General features: G+C 41.0%; 1 protein-coding gene across 5 annotated transcripts in view; it reads left to right on the top strand.

The window, feature by feature from the left end:
* The window catches only part of mcf2la (mcf.2 cell line derived transforming sequence-like a), a 79,580-nt gene that overhangs the window by 40,272 nt on the left and 16,766 nt on the right, over nt 1-22,542 (top strand). For 4 of the 5 annotated variants that reach the window (XM_066661153.1, XM_066661156.1, XM_066661155.1 and 1 more), the window contains exons 3-10: nt 3,485-3,599; nt 7,500-7,590; nt 18,016-18,135; nt 18,805-18,921; nt 19,456-19,605; nt 19,806-19,930; nt 21,234-21,348; nt 21,464-21,583. In XM_066661153.1, coding sequence (XP_066517250.1) covers nt 3,485-3,599; nt 7,500-7,590; nt 18,016-18,135; nt 18,805-18,921; nt 19,456-19,605; nt 19,806-19,930; nt 21,234-21,348; nt 21,464-21,583 — 953 coding nt within the window. Of the gene's footprint in view, nt 1-3,484; nt 3,600-6,841; nt 6,940-7,499; nt 7,591-18,015; nt 18,136-18,804; nt 18,922-19,455; nt 19,606-19,805; nt 19,931-21,233; nt 21,349-21,463; nt 21,584-22,542 lie in introns of those variants that run through there. The other variant, XM_066661157.1, reaches the window with a different exon arrangement.

Here is a 22,542-nt window from a genome sequence, read left to right as displayed (position 1 = left end):
CAATAGTACCACGCACAGTTAATCAGGGAATATCTAGGAGGAAAGAAACTTCACAAACAAGGCTTGTAAATGTGACATCAAAGTGCCACACTGCCCTCAGAAAAAGAAGTCTAAGCACTTCTGCTTTAATATAATATTGAAATAAATGTTAGTACATGGAAAGCTCTAGCTTCACATGCTGATCCATCTTGGTGTGGCCAAGCTGAACATGTAAGTGACTGAAAATATTTTAACAAACTCATTAAAACACAGTATGAAATATATTTTACCTGCATACACACACGGCTACAGAATGTAAATCCGTAACGACACCGTCCCAGTTAGAGCCCAGGTAAGGTTGCTTGTCTGGGATCCCTGCTGAATTATTTAGGGTTGCCACAGTAATGTATGCAGCAACCGTGCTCAATAACGTGGCTTTCAACAGCGTGTGTGGGCATGTGACTGTCAGCTGGAGTATGTGGAGCCTCAAAAACGTGAGATTGTGTGTCTGAATACGTGTGAATTTGTGTAATTGTGCTCACCTGCATCCTTTTTACATAGTCAAATCATGTTTGGCGTCCATATTTGAGTGTTTATTTTTAGCACTATAAGGCTAACGATGCTAACAAACTACAGAAGATCGCAGATTGATTCCCAGTCCGGAGATAACCTTCCTAATGTTACAAATAAGCTCTGTCTCCTCTGGTGCCAATGTGACTCTAGCGACTGAGATGGCAGCACTGACCCCTTTTGCTCGCCATGTTTTTGAACTTCTACACCTTTCTGTCTCGAGCTTCGTAATGGTTTTCCAAGGAGACAGTGGTTCGCCTGCTCATCCCATTGAAAGGTGGAAGCTATTAATATAGCTCAGACAGTCATTGACCTTCAGCCCCGCTGGAGGCCTCAGGGCTTTCCGGACAGTTCCCCATCCACATGCTGTTTGCTGAACTGGGTGGTAGTGGCCTGATGGATAAGGACAGGCTTCTTCTTTAGCGGGTTGGTCTGCGTCTGATGACATGTCTGATTGTTAAGAACGCTGGGCACACATCGTCGTTGCTGTTGACGTGAGCAATGTGAGCTTTATAGCCTCAGTTTAAAATGAACGAAGCAAAATCGGGGCACTAATCATATCTTGGCTGATCTGACTATATCTGGAATAAGTGGAAAAAATATTTTTGCAAAGTAGTAGTGTGTGTGTGTGTGTGTGTGTGTGTGTTGGAAGTAGGGGTTGCTATGGTTTCTTCTTTAGTTTGTCCAATGGTTAGTGCCTCTAAGGTCTGTTCATGTGCAGTGTTTAACGATGGGCCTGTATTTAGGTACAGGCAATGTGGTTACTGACTCTTGAGTGTAATCGTTTTCTATGGTGGTTCGTGTGTGTGTGTGTGTATGTGTGTGTGTGTGTCTGTGTTTTTTACTCTGAGAGAGAAATTGTCCAGTGCTCTTGCTTTGATTCTCCACCCACAGTAAATGACAGACTTGCGTTGCTGGACCGTGAACAGGTTTATTCAGCTCTCTTCCTTTCAACGTTTCTGTCTTTGTTTTTAACGTCAGACTTTCTATAAAACTGTGTATAACTCTCCCTTTTAGGTGGCAGTTTAACGTCAGCCCCTTAAGTTGAAATTTTAAGGAACTTCTTAATTAACAAGGCACAGTACAAGGGAGCCAATGAAAACAGACGTTATTTACATATATATTAGTCTGCAGTAACCGGCACAACTTTTATCTTAAAAGAGAACTGCACTTGGGAAAGGGTTATATAAATATAAAGTAGGAAGGGGAATATAGTAATAATGTTTTTTGATTATATTACACACTGAAAAAACAGGTCGGAAAGAAGCCATTTCTAGTGCAGTACAACTTCACTGCAGCTGCATGCCTCTGAGAAAGAAACAAAATCTGATCAAATGCTTTGATTTGCTTTCATTGTTTTATTCATCTTATTGTTTTTATTGAGGGGAGGGGATACCAATATTATACGTCTGTGTGTCTTAAATATGCTGCATTTTGACCAAACAAATTTCCCATTTTTGGGATAATAAAGTATATTTTGACCGTTGAAAACTTTCAGTGTTTTCTCAATGCTGTTATCTGCCTTTATTTTGAAGCGTAAGTGAAGGTCCTTTGACTTTTTATTCATTTCTTTCATTCGGAGACAGAGAGAGTGTATGGGTGTGTATTTATGGAGGACAGAACAGAGGGTCAAATTGACCTTGTGTTGGACCCTGCAGTATAAAATACCCCGTGTCCCATCCCATTCTGCCACACACACACACACACACACACTGTAAATAGATAGAACAGCCCCACATAAATTCATAATTTTCTCTTGAAGGTCTTCTAATGTGAAAATCGTTTTTCAAAACATGATTTAAATTCATGATTCAAATCATCCACATATTCACATATTTTTATATATATATATATATATATATATATATATATATATGTGAATATGTGGATGATGGTGATAATGCTCCATTATTGTGTGCCAAGCAAGGTTTTATCACTATGATGAACACACAGAGCATAAAGGAACCCCAAGCCATCGCTCAGCTGCCCCAGAGCAGTCGCCTGGCCTTAAAGGCCCTACAAATGTGTGAGAGAGGGCTGGGACTTGTGTGCTCTAATCCTCTGATTTCAGGGAGTGTTGCTTTGTGTGAGTAAGTAACCGGATCATGGTTTATATCCATGTTTTATTGCATCATATATTTGCATTTCTACATGTTTAATCTATGTAAATATTAACTTCACCAATGCAAATGATCCTAAGTACAAGTACATGCAAGTGTACAGCACCAATAATGGGATTGTGATTAATTCCACCACGATTGACTCGGCTTTGTGTTGGATGTTTGACTGTGATATTGTTCGTCCAGAAACATTGCTGTCGAACCTCCTCCCTTCACTGCCCTTCCCCTTTGTGCTTCTGTCCTTCAAAATAACCAGAAATCTGCCTGATTCACAGATTCACTGTCCCTAGGCAGTGCTGTAGTTTAATGGGAGATGTGTAGGCGCCCCCTTCTGGTTTCTTCAGCTTTAAGGTCAGTCTGAAATCAGCCCTGACCTTGTATTTTCCTTTACACATCATTTCATATTGAACATGATCGTTAAAAGGACAGTATTCCTGTTTGCCTTTTACTTTTCCATTAAAACATAATGACACTTGCCTCCGAAACTGTACAGGTTTTGATTACATCACTGGACAGAAGTAATATTTACCACAACCCCAGCTACCTGAGCTTCTTCAGAGATTCTCCCTAATGTCACAGCATTGTAATTTTGTTTGAGTTTTGCTTCTGGAGAAGCACAGTGTAACCTCCTGTTTTATTTTGTCTGATCTTAATTATGGGAATCCAAGTTGGCATCATTTCACTAACATTATGATGGAGTTGAAATAAAATTATGAAATGTAACGTGCAAAAATAGTTTACACTTAAAATGGTTCGTCCAAAATAAACAGAACTTTAAAAAGTCATTTATGTTTTACTCTTACTTTTTTTTTTAGGTGGCCGGGGAGAGAATGGCAGCCCCATTATCATCTTCCCAGAGTTCCCTGCATTCACGGAGCTGCAGGAGCAGGAGTTCCACAATGTGCTAACGTACCTGACGAGCGTGCCCAGGTGTGTATCCCACCGTAAGAACATTCACGCCTGGGCCAGTCCAGTTTATGCTCCGTTTAAAAAAATAAAAATAAAAAAAATAATTCATTCATTATCTGTAACTCTTATCCAGTTCAGGGTCGCGGTGGGTCCAGAGCCTATCAGGAATCATTGGGCGCAAGGCGGGAACACACCCTGGAGGGGGCGCCAGTCCTTCACAGGGCAATTCACACACACTCACACATTCATTCACACACTCACAACTACGGACACTTTATAGTCACCAATCCACCTACCAATGTGTGTTTGGACTGTGGGAGGAAACCGGAGCACCCGGAGGAAACCCACGCAGACACAGGGAGAACACACCACACTCCTCACAGATATTCACCCGGAGGAAACCCAGGTAGACACGGAGAACACACCACACTCCTCACAGACAGTCACCCGCAGGAAACCCACGCAGACACAGGGAGAACACACCACACTCCTCGCAGACACAGGGAGAACACACCACACTCTTCACAGACAGTCACCTGGGTCACCGGGAGCTGCGTGACTGCGACAGCTACCTGCTGCACCACCGTGTCGCTCCGTTTAAAAGAATTGTTTGCTGAAAATATCCGTTTGGCACAATCTACCAAACAAACAAAAACATATCCCACCACACGCAATCCTGTTTAGCCAAACACCAGAGACACGACCTGTGTAAACATACAAATAACTAAACCAAAAATGAAAAAAAAAAAAAAAAAAAAACATTCAATCAGTCAAGAAGAAGACACAGCAGGTGTCGCAGTGTGCTACAAGAGAGTTGTAAAATTTACCACTACAGAGAAAAACAGGCAGCTAAGAACAGTATACAGTGGACAATCGTATTGAAAAGTAATTGACACTTGCAATAAGAGCCCATTATCCCCTTCTCACACTGTAACACACGGTTCTCACAGAAATGGATATTTCAAATCCAAAATGAAATCTCGGCCAGGAGAATATACGAATGCTGTAAGGAATTATGGGTGAATTTTCTTGTGTACGTTTGACTTCTCTGAGCTGGCACCGTTCCTGCCAGCAGAGGTCACCGAAGGTCTACGGTTCCCTGCAAGAGGCCAGGAATTATCATGTTAGCTCGGAGTCATTCATCTTAACATCAGAACTAAAGCAGAGCGCGTACCGTTACGACTGGTCAGCGAGATCACATTTAAGCTTTACATCTGGACTGTTAACTTATAAAAATGTAATCCTCCTGGTCCAATGACAGAGAACGCACCTACAATCCCTCACTACATTTGCTCGAAGAGAAGAGGGAACGTGTTTGATATTCATTTGCTAAATAGTCCGGTGGTGCAGAGGGTCACAGCTTAATTATGTGTTTTGCTTTAGCATGCAGAGAAACCCTTTTATCGTTCTCTCTCTCTCTCACTCTCTCGGGAGTTGGGGCAGAGAGGGAAAGAGAGGTGGTGAAGCAGATGGAGGGAGGGAGGTATTCCAGCCTCAAAATAACCTGCTGATGTGGGTTTAATTTGGTGGGGCTTTGCTAAATGACTCTTCTAGAAGAGGTCTTTTGGGTGTGGGAAGCAGAGGGGTGGTTAAAGTGAAAGAATACCATCACTTTGCTTCCTAATTGACTTGCTGCTCCATGTTCAAGGCAATAGAGTTGTTTTTTTAAATGTTTATTTTAAATTTATGCTAATGTTTATCTATTTTCATAGTAATTACAGAATAATGACTCGTTCTCTGAAACATTTTGGGGGATTTCTTTAAAAACCTTTTGTTTTTTGGGGGGATGTTGCTCATTAGCTCTCTCCGCAGGGTAACTAGCGTGTTTGACTGCCCTACTGTTGTTAAATCTACAGTACATTCAACGTAGCTACGTTTATTTAGTAACAAATTATTTATGAATCATAATTTAATGTGGGATTTTATTTATTTATTTATTTATTAGCTTTCCAGATGGTAATAAATGGTGGTGAATAATGGGACAAACCGCTTGTGCTCAGATAAACATAGTCTTCAGGTGGCAATAGTGAGTAATGTTAGTATAAACGTCTAAAGATGTTACACCTCCATTCACATGTTAGAATGTGATGCTCATAAACCCATAGGAGGACACCGTGCCTTCATTTTGAAGCGATGGGAGGTGAAGATTTACGCCCTTACTGCAAACCGAACGGCACAGAGAGCAGAAAGTGCTCTCCCTTCGTTGTTTGAATAGAGGTTAATAATGTGGAGTCACACTGGCGATATTGGAGCGTGTCCTCAGCGCTGGAGGCGCTCGAATGGCTCTGCAGTGCTGAGGCACTGGAAAACGTGGCCACTCTTACTGATGAGAAACCGCATCCCCTCTCCAGCCCCTCCTCCTCTTCCTTCCCCCTTTCTCTCTCTCTCTCTCTTCTCTTTTCTATTCAACCTCCAACAGGGCAGTAGAGTGTATAGATGGCAGGGGAGAAAGAGAGAGGGAGGGAGAAGGGGATGAGAGAGGGGGAGTCAAACCAGAAGGTACTGAGAGAAGGGGGGAAAAAAAAAGAATATTGAATAAAGAATAAAGAATGAGCTCATTTGTTTTAGGGGAAAGCAGAGGCTTATGTACAGTTGCAGCGGCTCAGTCCCAAATGGATCCCTGCCCCCTATGCTGTGCGATACATGGGTCATAAAAATCATGCCTTATACAAACTGTGTACAGCATGTACAATAGGGAGCCATTTGGGTTCCAGCTAGAGAGGGTTTAAGAAATGGTGTGGGTGTGTGATTGTGTTTTAGTGTCATGGTGGCAGCTAAAACGTATGGGCATCCACAAGTGACCAGCTTGGCTCAGCTCGGCAGAACCTGCCCATATAAATCACCATGTAAGACCCTCCCTCCCTCCCTCTAGCCCTCCACATTACCAATTCAAGTGAGTCTGCAGGCTGCACTGTCCATCAGGGCAATGCTGCGCTCTGACTGGCTGGCAGGAAGCACCTGATGCCTTTTGATTGGCTGAGAGATTGAGCGCGGAGGCAGCCGTAAACAGAGGGAGCTCCAACAGTGCATAGAGCAATATACACACACACACACTGAATCAAGGCCATTTTGCGGATTTTGCAGAGACCAGAAATCAACCCTACCTCTGTTTAAGGACATTCTAAGGATTATATACCTCCGTCGGACTGGACTGCTTCATCACTTTTTTGCCTGAAACAGTGGCTTTTTTTACAGCGATGGTTGCTGTAACCATGGCAATGCAGCCTGATGCTGCCGATGGAGCTAACAACCGCTTTCCATAGTGATGGATGTAGCAACCAGCTCGCCGTCTCAACACCGCATCGCTACGGTTACCATCCAGACTGAAAGACCTCCCTGTACATGTGTGTTTCCATTATTGGTAATGACATGGCTCAAGGACACGTGAATACGCTCCTGGCTGATTTAGCATTAGGGGAGAATATATGGAGGTTTCTTTAAGAGGTCTGCAGTGTAGAGGCTGATTCAGTATTGAACTGGCATTTGTTATATATCTCTAAGGTGACTTTAAATGCAGGTAAAGTGTGAAAAATCGTAGGATTTTTACTTTTGCCACATATGTCTTTAAATACAAATACATAGTAGCTCTGTAATCTGTTGTTCATGCCTTTGAAGACAAAATCTGTGTAGAGGAGGAATCCTACTACAAATGTTAATGAAGTAACATGCCAGGTCTGTATATAAATATGATTACAGCTAATATCTCTTTATATTCCAGTACAGTAAAGGGTAAAATAGACCATTTGCAGGTTTGTGTAATTGTAAGATTACAATAACTCAGGCCAGTATTTTCTGAGAATTAATTATTAATCATTTTATTATATTTATCATAATACCTGAATAATGTTATAACACAATATGTGGAATTGAGAGAGAGGAAAATATGTGCTGCCATGGTGACCATGCTGCTTTGCTTCATAGCTTCAGCGCATCAGGAGTTGGCTTCATCCTGGTTATCGACCGCAGGCAAGACAGATGGGCATCGGTGAAGGGAACACTACTGCGCATCGCGGTGAGTGTAACACTGAATATGTGTCAGCTTCATTCACACTTACACTTACAAACACGGTCTATCTTTAGTTCCGTCAGATACCAGCCCTGGTTTATTGAATGCCTGGTCAAAACTGCCATTAAGTGCAAGTTATTCTTCTCTCAAAAGATTTTTTGAGTGGGTTACGTTTATGATTATCCAACTGCAAAAATCATCGTAAAGGCAGCCGTTTACGAACTGGATAATTGAGTAGTTGAATGATTACTGAAAGTAGAAGTCGGTAACCGTGCCGACCACAAACACCAACCCCGTCATATAAACAATACTTCTGAGAGGCAAGAAAATCCTCAAGCTGTGAAAAAGTCACACTGAGAAGTCACATCATTATTGGTCTGAAAGACTGCAGATCTCTGGAAGCCTTTATCAAGCAAAGGAAACGATAACAAAAGAAGGTAATCTGTAAATCAAAGATGCTGCTGTTCTCTGAACAATGGATTTTGGCCACTCCATTGTCCTGACTTCAACGTAATTGAATGTAAGTGTGTATACGATTATTTGGCTCTTGATAAGAGGAAAAGTCCAGCTTATAAGACTTTGAAGCTGTGGAGAAGTGTCCGGGTGATTTCCTTAAAAAGAACATAAAGCAGGTTTCTTGAAATGATAGCCACTGGAAATCAGTTTGGTTTTTGACCTCTGTGGAATGTTCTATTAAATACATTCACTGACAAATAGAATGTCTTCTTCCTAATGGCTGTTTTATGTACGCACATGTGAGTTCACATTAAACGGGAGGCATTGACAGGCACGTGCTTTACGTATGGTGAGCTCCAAGAGAAAACAAACGGCTTGCTTCTTTTAATAGACGCACTCAATATTTCATACGTACTCTGCTCTGCTCAGAAAAACAAATGTACTTCGGAACAGTTTTCCAACATAGACCAGGCAACATTACACTGTCACTAAGGCCTCTGTGTGGAAAAGCCTTTGTTACTCAGCATTCGGCTTAAATTTGAACAAACTTTTCTGAACGTTTCATTCCTTAAATATATGAAGCGCTTATTGCCGTAAAATCAGGACTTTATACGTCTACATGTCGTAGTGTGTTAACGTTTCATGTAAAATCAGAGTAGGTCCACATCTATGAATACTGGAAGCCTGTGCTAGCATTTCTCCTGCGGTGTTGCTGTCAGTGTGTGATGAGTGGGAGAAGAGGGTTGTGTTGATAATCCACCACAATGGGCAGCACTTTGAACACATTTTATAAGTGGTCAGAAACTTGTAAATAAATCAAGAAAGAATAAAGTTACGTTAAAACCAATCACATCATTGTTTTTCTTGTGAAATTCCCACTGAGTTTGATGTGTCACATGACACTCTTCCCATTGAAAAAACAAAAGTTGGATCCAAAATGGCCACCATGGTCACCACCCATCCTGGAAAGTTTCCCCCCTCCCATATACTAATGTACCACAAACAGGAAGTTAATATCACCAACCATTCCCATTTTTTTAATGTGTATCCATATAAATGGCCCACCCTGTACCTTTAAAAATAGGGTTAGCCCTAACAAACTTTTCCAAGTTCTTTAAACTTGCCATTTTGGAGCTGACACACTAACGGAGAAAGTTTTTGACCTTCTATAAAGTACAGGAGTGGGAACCTCTTTGGACAATGTACATATTTAAATGTAGCTTATTTAGCACAAGGTTTTGTATTGTACGTGCTGATGGCGGACATATTTGATGTTCATTTGTTGTCTGAAGGAGTTGTTGGGTAGAACCACGGACAGAACTAAAGCATGACATTTTTTTTTACTGTGGTCATGTGTAGTCGCTGTGGCCTGTCTGAGTGTTCACCACATTTTTTCGGTGTTTCATCACAGCCTGTGGTTGTTGTGGTCAAACTGTGGTTGTGGTGGTGTTCATCTTGAGTTGCAAAGGACTGTAGCGACCGCAGGGGAGGTTCAACAGTGTGTGTGTGTATTTGGTCAGTAGGGGAGAGGTCACTAGGCTAATCTGATTAACAGTGTTAAGTGAATCAACTCTGAGAAACCCTACTGTACTGATGACTCCCTGTTAATGAACCTAATATTAATTGTTTTGCAAAGAGACAGAAGTGTTTGCGTTATTTTTAAACACGAGGAAAACAAACGGGAAAATGTTAAGTATTGGCATTTTTTCAGTGTAAAATCAAATATACACCTTTAATCATAGCTGATATAACTAAATGGTCTATCAAATCAAGATCATATTAAGATTGATATATTTGTTGCAATTTTGTTGTTTTTGTTGCTGGTTTTTCTGAGAGAGACCTAGAGTGAACAAAGTGTCTTTTTTCTACTCATTAATTGCAATGGCACTGTAGCCGTGGAGTGTATGACTATGTTTTATTGTTAAAGTACAATGGATTACATCACAGTATTCTTCTCAGAGCACATCACAGAGATTAAAAAACTAACCAACAGCATGTTTCACTAATAGTCCCTCTGCTAAACTATTGGCTAATGTAGGGTTCAGAGTGGGTACAGGGGTGGATTTAATTACGCATCACTTAATTTTAATTAAGCTAATAGCTAATTAGCTTAGCATGTATGTATTAGCTTAGCATGGCTAATAGCATGATTTCTTTAACATCTGGAGTAGATTTATATGTGATCAAAGAAATGACGTTGGCTGGTTCTTGTTTGGAACTATCGTCTGCTATAGGTTTGTGGCTATTTATTTAAGATGGCCTCAAATGACACTCAAACTGTCCTCCTTAACATGTCCATGAGGTGTTTTTACGCCCCAAAAAAATGAATGTGAGAAAATAAACAGTCAACACCACAGCTGAGCATGTCTGCCTTGAAACTGCAGTGGCCGTGAACAAATGGATTGAGTGAGCCATTGTTACTGACCTCATAAACCTAAGAAACCACTCCTGTCAGTTTGGGAGGAGAGGGGAGGGGCTTTTGAGCTGCTGTGAAGTGGGTAAGGACTAATTGTATATCCATAAATCGGGTGAAGTTACATCTAAGCCACTTGCTGTTAAACGGATAAATAAGTAATTCAAATAAACCAATGAGATTTGTGTGTGTGTAATTGTAATATGATTTGAAATTGATATAGTAATTTTTCTGCCTCCACGCTGGTTTTGTTTGGTCCCAGTTTGACATTGAAACGTTCGCAGGAAACAGAAAGTTAATGACTGGTGTTGATCCTGTGAACACAAACCTAAATAATATATTAATGTAAATGATTGTGTGACTCACTATTACATGCGACTGAAGATGAAAACAAAAGTATGCTCTGGACTCCTAAGAGTTAATAGTGCACTGCTGACAGCGTGTGCTTTGTTCCAGTTACTCTGACAGTATTGAGTTTGTCTCTACCTCGTTGTTTGTTGTGTGAGGGTCTTTGTGGTGTACTCTGCTGGAGAAGTGTCAGCCGTCATCTTTCAGCTCCAGTATTAAGAGAAGTGTCTGGTTTTTCGTTCTTTTTGCACCGTTGTAAACACAATATTATCTCCTAGCCTTCGGCAATTCCCACTTATTACCGTAGCTTTACGCTTCCTCTTTCAGCCTTTGTGTTTTTCTCTCTCTCTCTCTCTCTCTCTCTCTTCCTTTGTATTTACCTTCAATTTCACACCTGCTATGTGTCAGTCACAGTGTTGGAAGTAACCATGTTCTTTATCACGTGATTTCACTCCTTTTCTGTCTTCTATTATTTCTTGTCCTAGCCTTTTCTCTTCATTTATTAATATTTTAATGTAGTTATATATGTTTGGTGTGTTCTTTCTCTTTTTTTTTTTCTATTATATTATCTCTAAGTATTTTTTTTTTCTTGGATGTTTTTCTATCTTTCTATAATTACTTTTTTTGCTTCTCTCTCTCTGCACAAATGGCTAATTGGTGATGGTTGTCAGTTGTGCAGAGGCTGTGGAAGAAGTGATGAGCTTTGTGGCTGAACTGACTCCATGCATCAGCTTTCTTTATGCTTTTAAACCCAGTCTAACTGTTGACAAACACAAACTACGAAACTATAACCTTTTAAAACATTTGTTGTTAGTAGCATTAGCAAAGGAAATGAGCATTTTTTTTTTTTACCCTGAGTTTCCATTGGGACTATACTCCCTTTGCTATTTTGCAAAAAACAATCCATTCGGCTATTTCTTAACGTGATGACTGTTAACACCAAGTCCATCAACACCCGCAGCAGATCACAGGTAAAATTTGGATTTGTTTTGCATTAATCAATTAGCATTTGAAGTTGACTCTGATCCATAGCTTTCAGCACCACAGGCCAGTGGACAGCTCTGGGCCCAGTCTCGAACTCTTCTAAAATGCTGGGAAACCCTTGCCCCCCACCCCCTTCCAAATCACTTTAGCACATTTTAATATATGCAAATAAATGCTAATGTATGGTAATTGGACACGGATAAACATCTTCTGCCAAGGACCCAGCCATACTGGCATTACCTTCACAGTGGTGTTGTCTTAGCACCCCCCAGTCTTTATTTCTGCAGACCCACATGCAGGCTTTTCACACTCAGGACACACAGTGGATTTTTAATATGTAAATGTGTGTACATGTATAAAATCAAACGATTATCGTAGACGTTACACCAGTTCAAAACATTTGTAAGTGTGTGCACCATGTGACTCGCTGTTGTCTTCTAAGGACTCGTGTGTTGAACATGCAACTATTTAAGGAAACAAGAAGACACTGTAAAACTGGATATTCAAGTTGTGTGAATATTTAATGGCTACCGAACCTATAATGCTGAAATTATAAGGAGGTCAGAACAGAGCTTGTTTATATATGAATTTTTTAAGACAAAGTAACAAAGAACGTTTTTATTTATGGAAATTGGAAAAGGGTCGTATAAAACATCAAAAACATCTCTTCAGCCCAAAATGTAGCATATGGGGGTCATTTATAAATAAACATCTTAAAAATGGCTCTTCTTATTTACAGAGAAATATGTTTTTAATGAAGCATCAGTTGAAACCAGAAATCTTTCTGCTGTGTAGTCACTGTACAGAACCTTTTATGGCGCTGTTATTTTTGAATGTACAGTAATAACACAGCTAACAAACATGGCCCTGACTGACATCATCTTTAGGTAACATTCACTTGTCCCTCTCCATTGTTGCGAAGCTCTGCCGAGCTGCTGTTCCTGAATCTTCAGGTCCCTGTCATTAGCCTGTAACCCCTCTCCTTCATGGTGTCCACAGCTCTTCCGTGTCCCAGAGGGGGTTATTAAGGGGCGGCGTCCTGTCTGAAAACTGGGAGCACGCTTAAACTGAATGAAGCGTCCTTTCAGGAATGGTGCTTTGATGATGCTTTGAATAGGGCCAGAGGGGAGTATTGAAATGCAGCAGGGCCTCAGAGGGCATTCATTAAGAAATGTGACCTAGGCTGCTTCTCCTTTACACCTTTTCTTTTTCATCTTCAATATGCACTGATGTAGCAACATAGAAAATCAAGTTGATGATATAAACATTGTCCTAAAAGCTCAGCAGCTGCCTTTGCATTGTGTTGAAATACCATGAGTAGCAGAGTTACTGGAATGAAACCTTTATATGCTATAGAGCATATACTATACACCATATAAACATACACTCTGTGACAGTGTTGTGTGCTGGGTTTAACACACACACACACAGTGTAAATAGCGTCAGCTGAGTGTGGACAGTGGCCGATGCTCACTGAGCTGTGTTTAACTGTGCTTTGATCGGGTCGTGAGGCAGCAGCTTAGGGTCAAAGGTGAGCAAGGAAAGGTCAGAGAAATGAGCTGCAGGTCAGCGACGTTAAATCCCCTTCTGTTTGTTCAGCTGGGTTTGATTCAGTGTGTTATTCGGAGTCAGGTCATGTCTAATAAAGCAACTCTGACTGTTATAGGAAGTGTGTGTTGGTGTGTGTTTAGATACGACCACAGCAGATTTAATAAACCGGCAAAATGAGAAATGACTAACTAGAGATTCAGTCTCTAAATTGTGCTGCAGACCCATTAGCCCCCAACATGATGAATAAGAAAAATCCAGGGCTGGAAATGGGCCGGTAAAATGTTTCCGGATTAAAAGCATGGCTCAGTAATTAGACATTGTTGGTTACAATGGGAATCCAAATAGAGCTGGTATAATATGACATTGTGAAGTGTGTCTGTTAAACCCCGGTTCTCTTCAGCTTGTGGCAAGTCCGAGGCCCAGCTCCCGCACCATTTACATTTTGTTTTCTCTCAGTAGAAACAGTATTACAGTGGTGTGAATTGGTGGCATTCATGATTATAAAGTATGTAATGAACTTTCCTGGACGGAAAAGGTCACTTCTAGGAGCTTTTAAGAGAAAACAGTCCACCCTTCACTCCTAAACTCTCCTGTTATTTATATAAAGTGTTAAATGTATTGGGTTAAAGCATCATTAAAATAAGTAATAATTTTAGCTTTGTTTCAGTGTAGAATATGCAAATAAATAAATAAAAATACATTTACACGTGTACTTTTCATTTGTCAAACCCTCAGTAAAACAGGGGACATGAGAACAATAAAAGTATTGTTTACATTCGTAATACATTTCATCATCATAATATTGAACAACATTACCTCACACTGCAGATTTTCCTCATTGTGTGTGTGTGTACAGTTTTCGTTGGACTCTGATTCAGACAAAGCACTGTATTAGGTTTTGTGTGTGTGCTTCTTTCTAAGGATATTCAATTTGACAAAGCACTGTAACTGTATTAGTTGAGTGTGTGTGTTTGTGTGTTAGTTAATTGAATTCTGTCTGTGTGTGTGTGTGTGTGTGTGTGTGTGTGTGTGTGCGCGCGCTGATTAGAGTGATGGTGTATCAGTGTGGTGGCAGCTGCTCCCTGGAGACAGCCAAATAGACCCCCCTCAATCCCTGTCCCACCCCACCATCTCTCTCTCACACACACACACACACACACCTCTCCATCTTGCTCTCTTTCACTCATCCACTTTCCTTGTCATCAGCCATCCATCTTATCCTTTCATTTCTGTCCCAGAGAGAGAGAGAGAGGTATGATGTAATATGTCGACTGTAGCACAGACACTGCAGCTCTGTTCAGTTAAAAAACAAAGACTGAAAGAGTGTTTACTGTCTGCAGCTCGTTACAGAGAATGAAATGTAGGCTGCTGCAGTTAATTAAATGTGATGGTAATTAAACGTGTGGTTTGTTGTACGTTTTTCTCTGTCCACATCCTTTACTCCTTTTTATAGTAGGCTCATGTCTTCAGCTGTGTCCAGAGTATAATATTAATAAGAGAGTAGAGGCCTTTTTTAAGCCAACAGGCAACAAATATCACACGTAATATCACATGAAAATGTTAAATTATTGCATCAATAAACCTATGGGTTCATTAAAATAAAGAGAGAGAGATAGAGATGAATAATAATGTATTTTCTTAAACAATATCATCCTGTTGTTACCTCAGTGCCCACAGGTGTAGTTTTACTGACTCAGTTTGGACTACAAATGTACACACACGAGCAGACAGCTTGGTGTTGGGGGTATGTGTGTGGGTGTGGGTGTGTGTGTAGAGGTTTATGTGACATTAATAATGGAGTCCAGTCTCAGTGCCGTGTTGTTTGCAGAAAGAAGCACGTGGTTTATTGCTGCCGTGTTCTGGGGAAGCGTGGCTGATCATCTGGAACAGAGCAGCTTATTGTGATGGTAATAAAAGGTCAGAGGTCAGGACGCTGCCTGAGTTTAGGGCCCGTTTAACGTTATGTTTAACATAAAATCCAAAGATTTTAATGCATACAGCACACAAGCAAATACACACTGAAGGGGGTGTACACAGAGAGAGATGGGGATTTGTGCGAATAAAGCACTTACTACAGGGTGAAACGGATATTTAAAAATGTGAGGTAAAAGAAAGGTAGAAGTAAGGCTAGGAAAGAAAGAAAATAAAGAACAGAAGCTGAGAATGAGAGTGGAAGGAATAAATGAAGGGTTGAAAGAAGAGACTAAAGTGAGAGGAAAGACTAAAGAGACCAAGGAAGGAATTTTAAAAAGTAGCAATAATAGAAACAGACTGGAAGTGGAAAAAGGATAAAATGTCAGACACAGGGACAGGAAACGGCCGAAAAGGAGGAGCTCTGTACAAAAGAAGGTAAGTGAAAAGAAGCGACCCCCCCCTCTCACCCCCTTCCCTCTCTGGTGCATGTCATGTACATTGGGGTTAATGGCTGTCTGCTCCTCTCTGACCATCAGAGCTAATTAAACTAATTATCCCCAAACCCAGCCCTTCTCTAATTATTTCACCATAACACAAACAAACAACAGCGCCATCCAGGAACGGAACGTCTGTTTGGAGTGTTTACAGCTCGACAGACTGCACCCTGCTTTCCAGTGCGATTCAGAGGCTGGCAGAACGCTCCGAGCTTGTGTGTGCCTGAGTGAGTGTGGCACCATTTGGAGCAGGTGGGTGTGTGTGTGTGTATGGCACAACACATTTGTAATCCTTGAAAGGCACCATGCTGTTTTCTAAACACTGATGCCTAACCAGAATTAGCTGTTCACTAATACATCTGTAACAATGCCTGCGTCAGAGTGCTGATCGTGAAGTGTGTATATATTGTTAATAATCGGGGATCAGGCTGCTGCTGGATCACTGTGGTCATAGTGTGACCTCCCTGTTGACATGTCTCAGGCTGTGTGTGGAAGTCTCTGCTGCAGATTATTGATTAGTTGATGAATATTTAAAGAGACATCGCACCCTGAGGAAGGAGATTTAATGAAGAGTGGGCAAACGTCTGGAGACATTGAGAGGAACAGTGCTCTCACACATAGAAGGGGCTGTGAGATTAGTGTAGGGGCTACCCGTTGTAAAGGGGGGGCGGGTTTGAGGAATGGTTGTCACGACAACACAGTGTGTGTGTTTAAGATAAAAGGGGGTTGAAAGTAGAAAAACGCAATCCGAATTGTATATAATAATAAATATAGAAGTTAATCAGATTGTATACGCAAAATTAAATATTATAGCGGTATGTACAAATAGGATACAATAAGAATAAGGATGTCAGGTTTTACGTGAACTAGACATTTATTACACATGGATCTAATGAACATGATTTCCTTCAGATCAATCATAAATGTCTGGTGAGAGCATACGGGTATTTTAGTGAGTGTGGCTGTAGCTTCTCACTCGTTCTTCACACAGCTAAGGAATACAGCTTGCACTGGAGTCTTTCACTTTTTTCTTATTATTTCTTGTTAATTATTAGCAGTGTTTACAGATTCTGAACACAGATTTTTTTCTTTTTTTCTATAATTTGGTATATTTCAATTATTACAAATGCATTTGGTTTGATTCCCATTCCGGGTGACTGTCTGTGAGGAGTGTGGTGTGTTCTCCCTGTGTCCGCGTGGGTTTCCTCCGGGTGACTGTCTGTGAGGAGTGTAGTGTGTTCTCCCTGTGTCCGCGTGGGTTTCCTCCGGGTGACTGTCTGTGAGGAGTGTGGTGTGTTCTCCCTGTGTCTGTGTGGGTTTCCTCCGGGTGACTGTCTGTGAGGAGTGTGGTGTGTTCTCCCTGTGTCTGTGTGGGTTTCCTCCGGGTGACTGTCTGTGAGGAGTGTGGTGTGTTCTCCCTGTGTCCGCGTGGGTTTCCTCCAGGTGACTGTCTGTGAGGAGTGTGGTGTGTTCTCCCTGTGTCCGCGTGGGTTTCCTCCGGGTGACTGTCTGTGAGGAGTGTGGTGTGTTCTCCCTGTGTCTGTGTGGGTTTCCTCCGGGTGACTGTCTGTGAGGAGTGTGGTGTGTTCTCCCTGTGTCTGTGTGGGTTTCCTCCGGGTGACTTTCTGTGAGGAGTGTGGTGTGTTCTCCCTGTGTCCGCGTGGGTTTCCTCCGGGTGACTGTCTGTGAGGAGTGTGGTGTGTTCTCCCTGTGTCCGCGTGGGTTTCCTCCGGGTGACTGTCTGTGAGGAGTGTGGTGTGTTCTCCCTGTGTCTGTGTGGGTTTCCTCCGGGTGACTGTCAGTGAGGAGTGTGGTGTGTTATCCCTGTGTCTGCTTGGGTTTCCTCCGGGTGACTGTCTGTGAGGAGTGTGGTGTGTTATCCCTGTGTCTGCGTGGGTTTACTCCGGGTGACTGTCTGTGAGGAGTGTGGTGTGTTCTCCCTGTGTCTGCGTGGGTTTCCTTCGGGTGCTCCGGTTTCCTCCCACAGTCTAAAAACACACATTGTTAGGTGGATTGGCGACTCAAAAGTGTTCGTTGTTGTGAGTTTGTGAGTGAATGTTTGAGTGGACTGGCGCCCCCTCCAGGGTGTATTCCTGCCTTGCGCCCAATGATTCCAGGTAGGCTCTGGACCCACTGTGACCCTGAATTGGATAAACGGTTACAGATAATGGATGGATGGATGGATGGACAAATGCATTTGTATGAATGTAATTAAGATTTAAGGGAAACTTTCACCATGAATCCTAAAATGTCAGTGTGTTTGTTCTACAGGGCTCATTCCCTGGAAACCTGCAGCTGGTTTTGGTGTTAAGACCCACCACCTTGTTCCAGCGCACTCTGTCTGACTTCCTCTTTAAGTTCAGCAAAGATGAGTTCAAAATGAAGGTGCCGGTGAGTATGTATATCTACACACACACACACACACACACACACCTAAATGTGTAACAAGTAATAGAAATTTTTCTATTTAGTACAATAGAATGAATACTTTGTCCCATTTATAACCAAACACTGAACTGACCAAAATGGGAATATACAAGAATGAAAACAATATATTTTCATCAACTTTTTCTTAACATTTTAAAATTGAAATCTGTGGAAGTCATTTACCATCGTGAGGACTGTAGTAGCTTTTAACTAAGAATCTAAGATGTTTATTTATTTTGTTTTGCGTAACCAACCGCATTTAACATGCATCATTCAAGGCACAATACAGTGATACATTTGTATTCAACACTATTCAATACAATACATCTGACTGTTGTGTAATGAATTTAGAAATTTAAAATATTTAAAAATTAAAACACAAAAAAATAGAAGACCAAACAAAACAAACACTCCAGATAACATACGTCCATCTTTCCACTCCGCTCCTTTTCTCGTCGTTATGTTTTGCATTACGCTCTTCATTAAATGCATGAATGTACACACACATACAGAGACTCTCATTTACTGGTTGAGTGTGTTTCATTACTACACTAATTACATCGGGATAGCTGACAGAGACGGATCTAGTCTCCCTGGACTGTGCTGAAGGCTCATAGTTGACGTGTTTTGCAGGTGATCATGCTTAGCTCCGTCACTGAGCTTCACAGCTACATAGACCGCACCCAACTACCTCAGGAGCTGGGAGGCACTCAGGAGTACTGCCACGAGAAATGGATCTCACACCGAACCGTGAGTACACACAACAGCAGGAGACGAGTGGAGTGAAGAAAGAAAGCGTAGTAGTGGATGTATGGAGGGATAGATGGGTGAATTTGGGATAGATAAACGGTTTTGGACACATGGCGATAGATTAGTTTTAGCGGATGCTTTAGTAAATAGATAAGCATGGTAGAACGGTACTGTAATAACAGTTGGCCAATAAAATTAGCAGGTTTTGATAGTGGAAACATACCATATGTGATTATGAGAGATTAGAACAGCGGATGTTCTTAAAGCTACATCTCTATTGTGTACAGTTTTAATTATAACACAGTGGATGATATTAACGGCACGCCTGAGCCATGTGAATGTTCTAGTGCTTTTAAAGGAAAGATTTTAGGGCCTGTATCTTGAATGTTGTTAAATATGAGTTTGCCTTTTGTGTTTGGAGTACAATGAAAGCTAGCGAAGCTTAACCGTTACTGCCCAGTGCGTATACGGAAACTTCAAAAACAGACCAACAAACACACGTGTTTTATTAGTTTGCTTGTCTCCATGTTGCAGGCCATCGAAGGCTTTGCTCTGATGGTGAAGAAGACAGCACAGACCCTGCAGGCGTTTGGAACAGAGCTGGCTGAAACAGAGCTGCCCAATGACGTCCAGGCCACATCCACCCTGCTGACCACACACACCGAGAAGAAAGACAAGATGAAGGTGAGGAAGAGTAGGTTCAAACTGCATGAAGCTGTGAAGCAGTGGCCTGAATAGAATTAGTCACTGATACTTTGTAGAACTATTCTTTCGGCATGCCTTTTTTTAAAACTTTATTGCTACTAATACACATTAACAGGCAATTAACCCTTACATAACAGATCCCTTTCGGCATGTCTTCATCTCTGTGTGTGTATACTTAGGAGGATCTGAAGATTGCTCTGAGTCAGGGCGAGCGTTTGCTGGAGAGTATTAATGAGCCACTGGTGTCGGATCCAGATTACAACATGAACCATGACGAGAAGGAGAACCTGGCTACTGTGCAGAGGTGTGTTTGTACGAACCGTTTTGGACCCATCTTTTCTGTTTAACTTCCTGAAACCTACTGTAAACTCACATTACTGTTTTACTAGTGTATTATATGCTGTCAAACATGGACAGAAACCTTCGGCACATGGGTTAGCAGCTGCTGTAACTTCTGCAGTGATCACTGCTGTAGTCAAGAGAAAGATTTGGCCAGAGTGATTATTCTGTTTATTCTCACAAACAAAGCACCAAAGTAATCACATAAGTTTTAGCAGATGAATCTAACTCTTTGAGATATAGACTTAGATTACATTTATAGAGCGTTTTACCAGAAGTGTGAGAGTGTGTTTTGTAAGTCAGAACTGGCCTGTTTGCATTACATAATGTTTCTTTGGGACTGCAGGCAGAGGCTGTGTATTTTAGGGCATTCTAAAAACTCCAGTGGCATCTCAGGCCTGTGTTAGCTTGCTTTCCTAAGGGGGTGTCCTGTCAGGTTATGTACTTATCTTTGAACACATATCTATTGTAGTGTGTGATATATATATATATATATATATATATATATATATATATATCTATATATATATATCCATCCTGTGTGCGTGCATTAAGGCTGTGCCGTATCGTAACTTCCGTAATATATATATATATATATATATATATATATCAATAATGTTGCAATTTATTTTAAATGATAAAAAAATCAATATTCTGACTTGTTTACGTAATGACGTCATGCTTTTACATGTAATGGCATATAGTCATTATGGTTGTTTACAAAATAAGCCAATGCTTACCCATTTATTTGTTGTTCCTTCGGAATGTTTGAAATAGTTAGATTTGTACTAAAAGTGCAATTAAATATAATTTAAATAAGAAATTAAATATATAATTAATTGAATATAATTAATATTAATATAACACTTATTTTGATGCAATGCTCTTTTCTGGAACTTAATAAAAACATTTTAGAACGTTATAGAATATCGTTATGGGTAAAATACCCTGAAATATTGGCATCAGCTAATTTAAATAATAGACTCTTATAGCCACCCACTTGCTCCTGCCACATTTTTTTTCTGTCCACCAAGAAATGCATCTCCACTCTACAAAATCAGTGTATGGGGTTATGTGAGTTTAATGCCCCAGCACAGCTACAAAATTAGAGCCCAACTCTTGATTCAGTGTGGGCAAGTACCAGAGGTTCTCTCTCTCTCTCTCTCTCTCTCTCTCTCTCTCTCTCTCTCTCTCACTCACTCACTCACACTCTCACACACACGCACACACACACACGTACTTCATGTTGTCTCTTTTTCTCCCTCTAGGCTGCTGGGGCAGTTAGATGAGACAGAAACAGCGTTTGATGATTTCTGGGAGAGACATCAGACTAAACTGGAGCAATGTCTGCAGCTCCGCCATTTTGAACACAACTTCAGGGAGGTATGTAATCCCTTAAGTCAATTGTGTGTGTGTGTATATATTAGAGTTTTGGATAGATTAGGTTCGGTAACTGTAAACGGACTGCATTTGTTTAATACTGTACTTGTTTTTTAAGGTCCGAGCTCATTTGGATCAGGTCGCTGATAAGATGTCTAGCTTCTCTGAGGTGGGCATAAGCCCTGCCCATGGTGAACATATTCTGAAAGAACTGACCAGTCACGAACAGCGGACATGTGTAAGTATGAATAAACCTCAGATTTTAAAATGCCTAGATGATAATCCTCTCTACACGTAACCTATAAATGAAGTCAGGACCGCTGGTAATGGAACTGAAAAGGTTCTTGCACTACATGACACTGCTCAGGGGACTGGAGACCCTCCATCATCTCTTTTGGGATAAAATAATGTTGTTCATATTGGTTTTGATTATTTTACAAGCAAAAACTCCATTACTCTCATAATAAATCTTTTTAAATAAGATGCTGATGCATTCTGTATAGATCCTAGAAAATCACTTTATTTCAAGGTCATAAATTACTGTGGCAGCAAGTTTACTGCAGTTCTGTTGATGCAGTGTATGAGGAAGCTTATGCATCATTTGATCTCTTTCTGTGTTCTATGCAACATCACAATAAACCCTCATTCCTCACTGTCACTAACCCGCATAGCTGAATGATTGTGTATATTTCTATCATCTACTGCAGCAGGCCAGCTCATTACACTCGGGTGCTGTACATTCAAAACGGTGCACGAGTGCAAGAACTCGCACAAAACACACACGCACACACCTTTTAACAGACCAGCTCATCCATCATGGCGACAGAATTGACTGTGGGCCACGTGTCTGTGTGTGTGAAAGAGAAAGAGTGCATAAGACAGACCTCTGTCCTCCCTCTCCTCTGCCGACCTTAAGAAAGTGTGCATTGCCATTAGCTATTAATCAACCAGACAGCATCCAGAGGCTAATACAGCAGCAGTCTATGCTTATGGCTTTTATTCTATTTTTGTCTGTCGCTATTGTTTCCTGCAAGTGGTGTCCTGTCAGTATGCAAATCATGAATTTGTTCCTTGTTCAAACCTTTACACAGACGTTCCCAATAATGTAAATAATGTACCTAACAGAACCTAGAGGCTTGTGAAACCTAAAATATGTTCATATTTATTAATAAAAAAGTATAGATTGAGACCTAAAAG

Source organism: Hoplias malabaricus, chromosome 2 (assembly GCF_029633855.1).
Source record: "Hoplias malabaricus isolate fHopMal1 chromosome 2, fHopMal1.hap1, whole genome shotgun sequence".
Lineage (NCBI taxonomy): Eukaryota > Metazoa > Chordata > Actinopteri > Characiformes > Erythrinidae > Hoplias > Hoplias malabaricus.
Note: the sequence above shows the minus strand (reverse complement) of the source record. Positions and strands in the feature narration are given on the sequence as shown.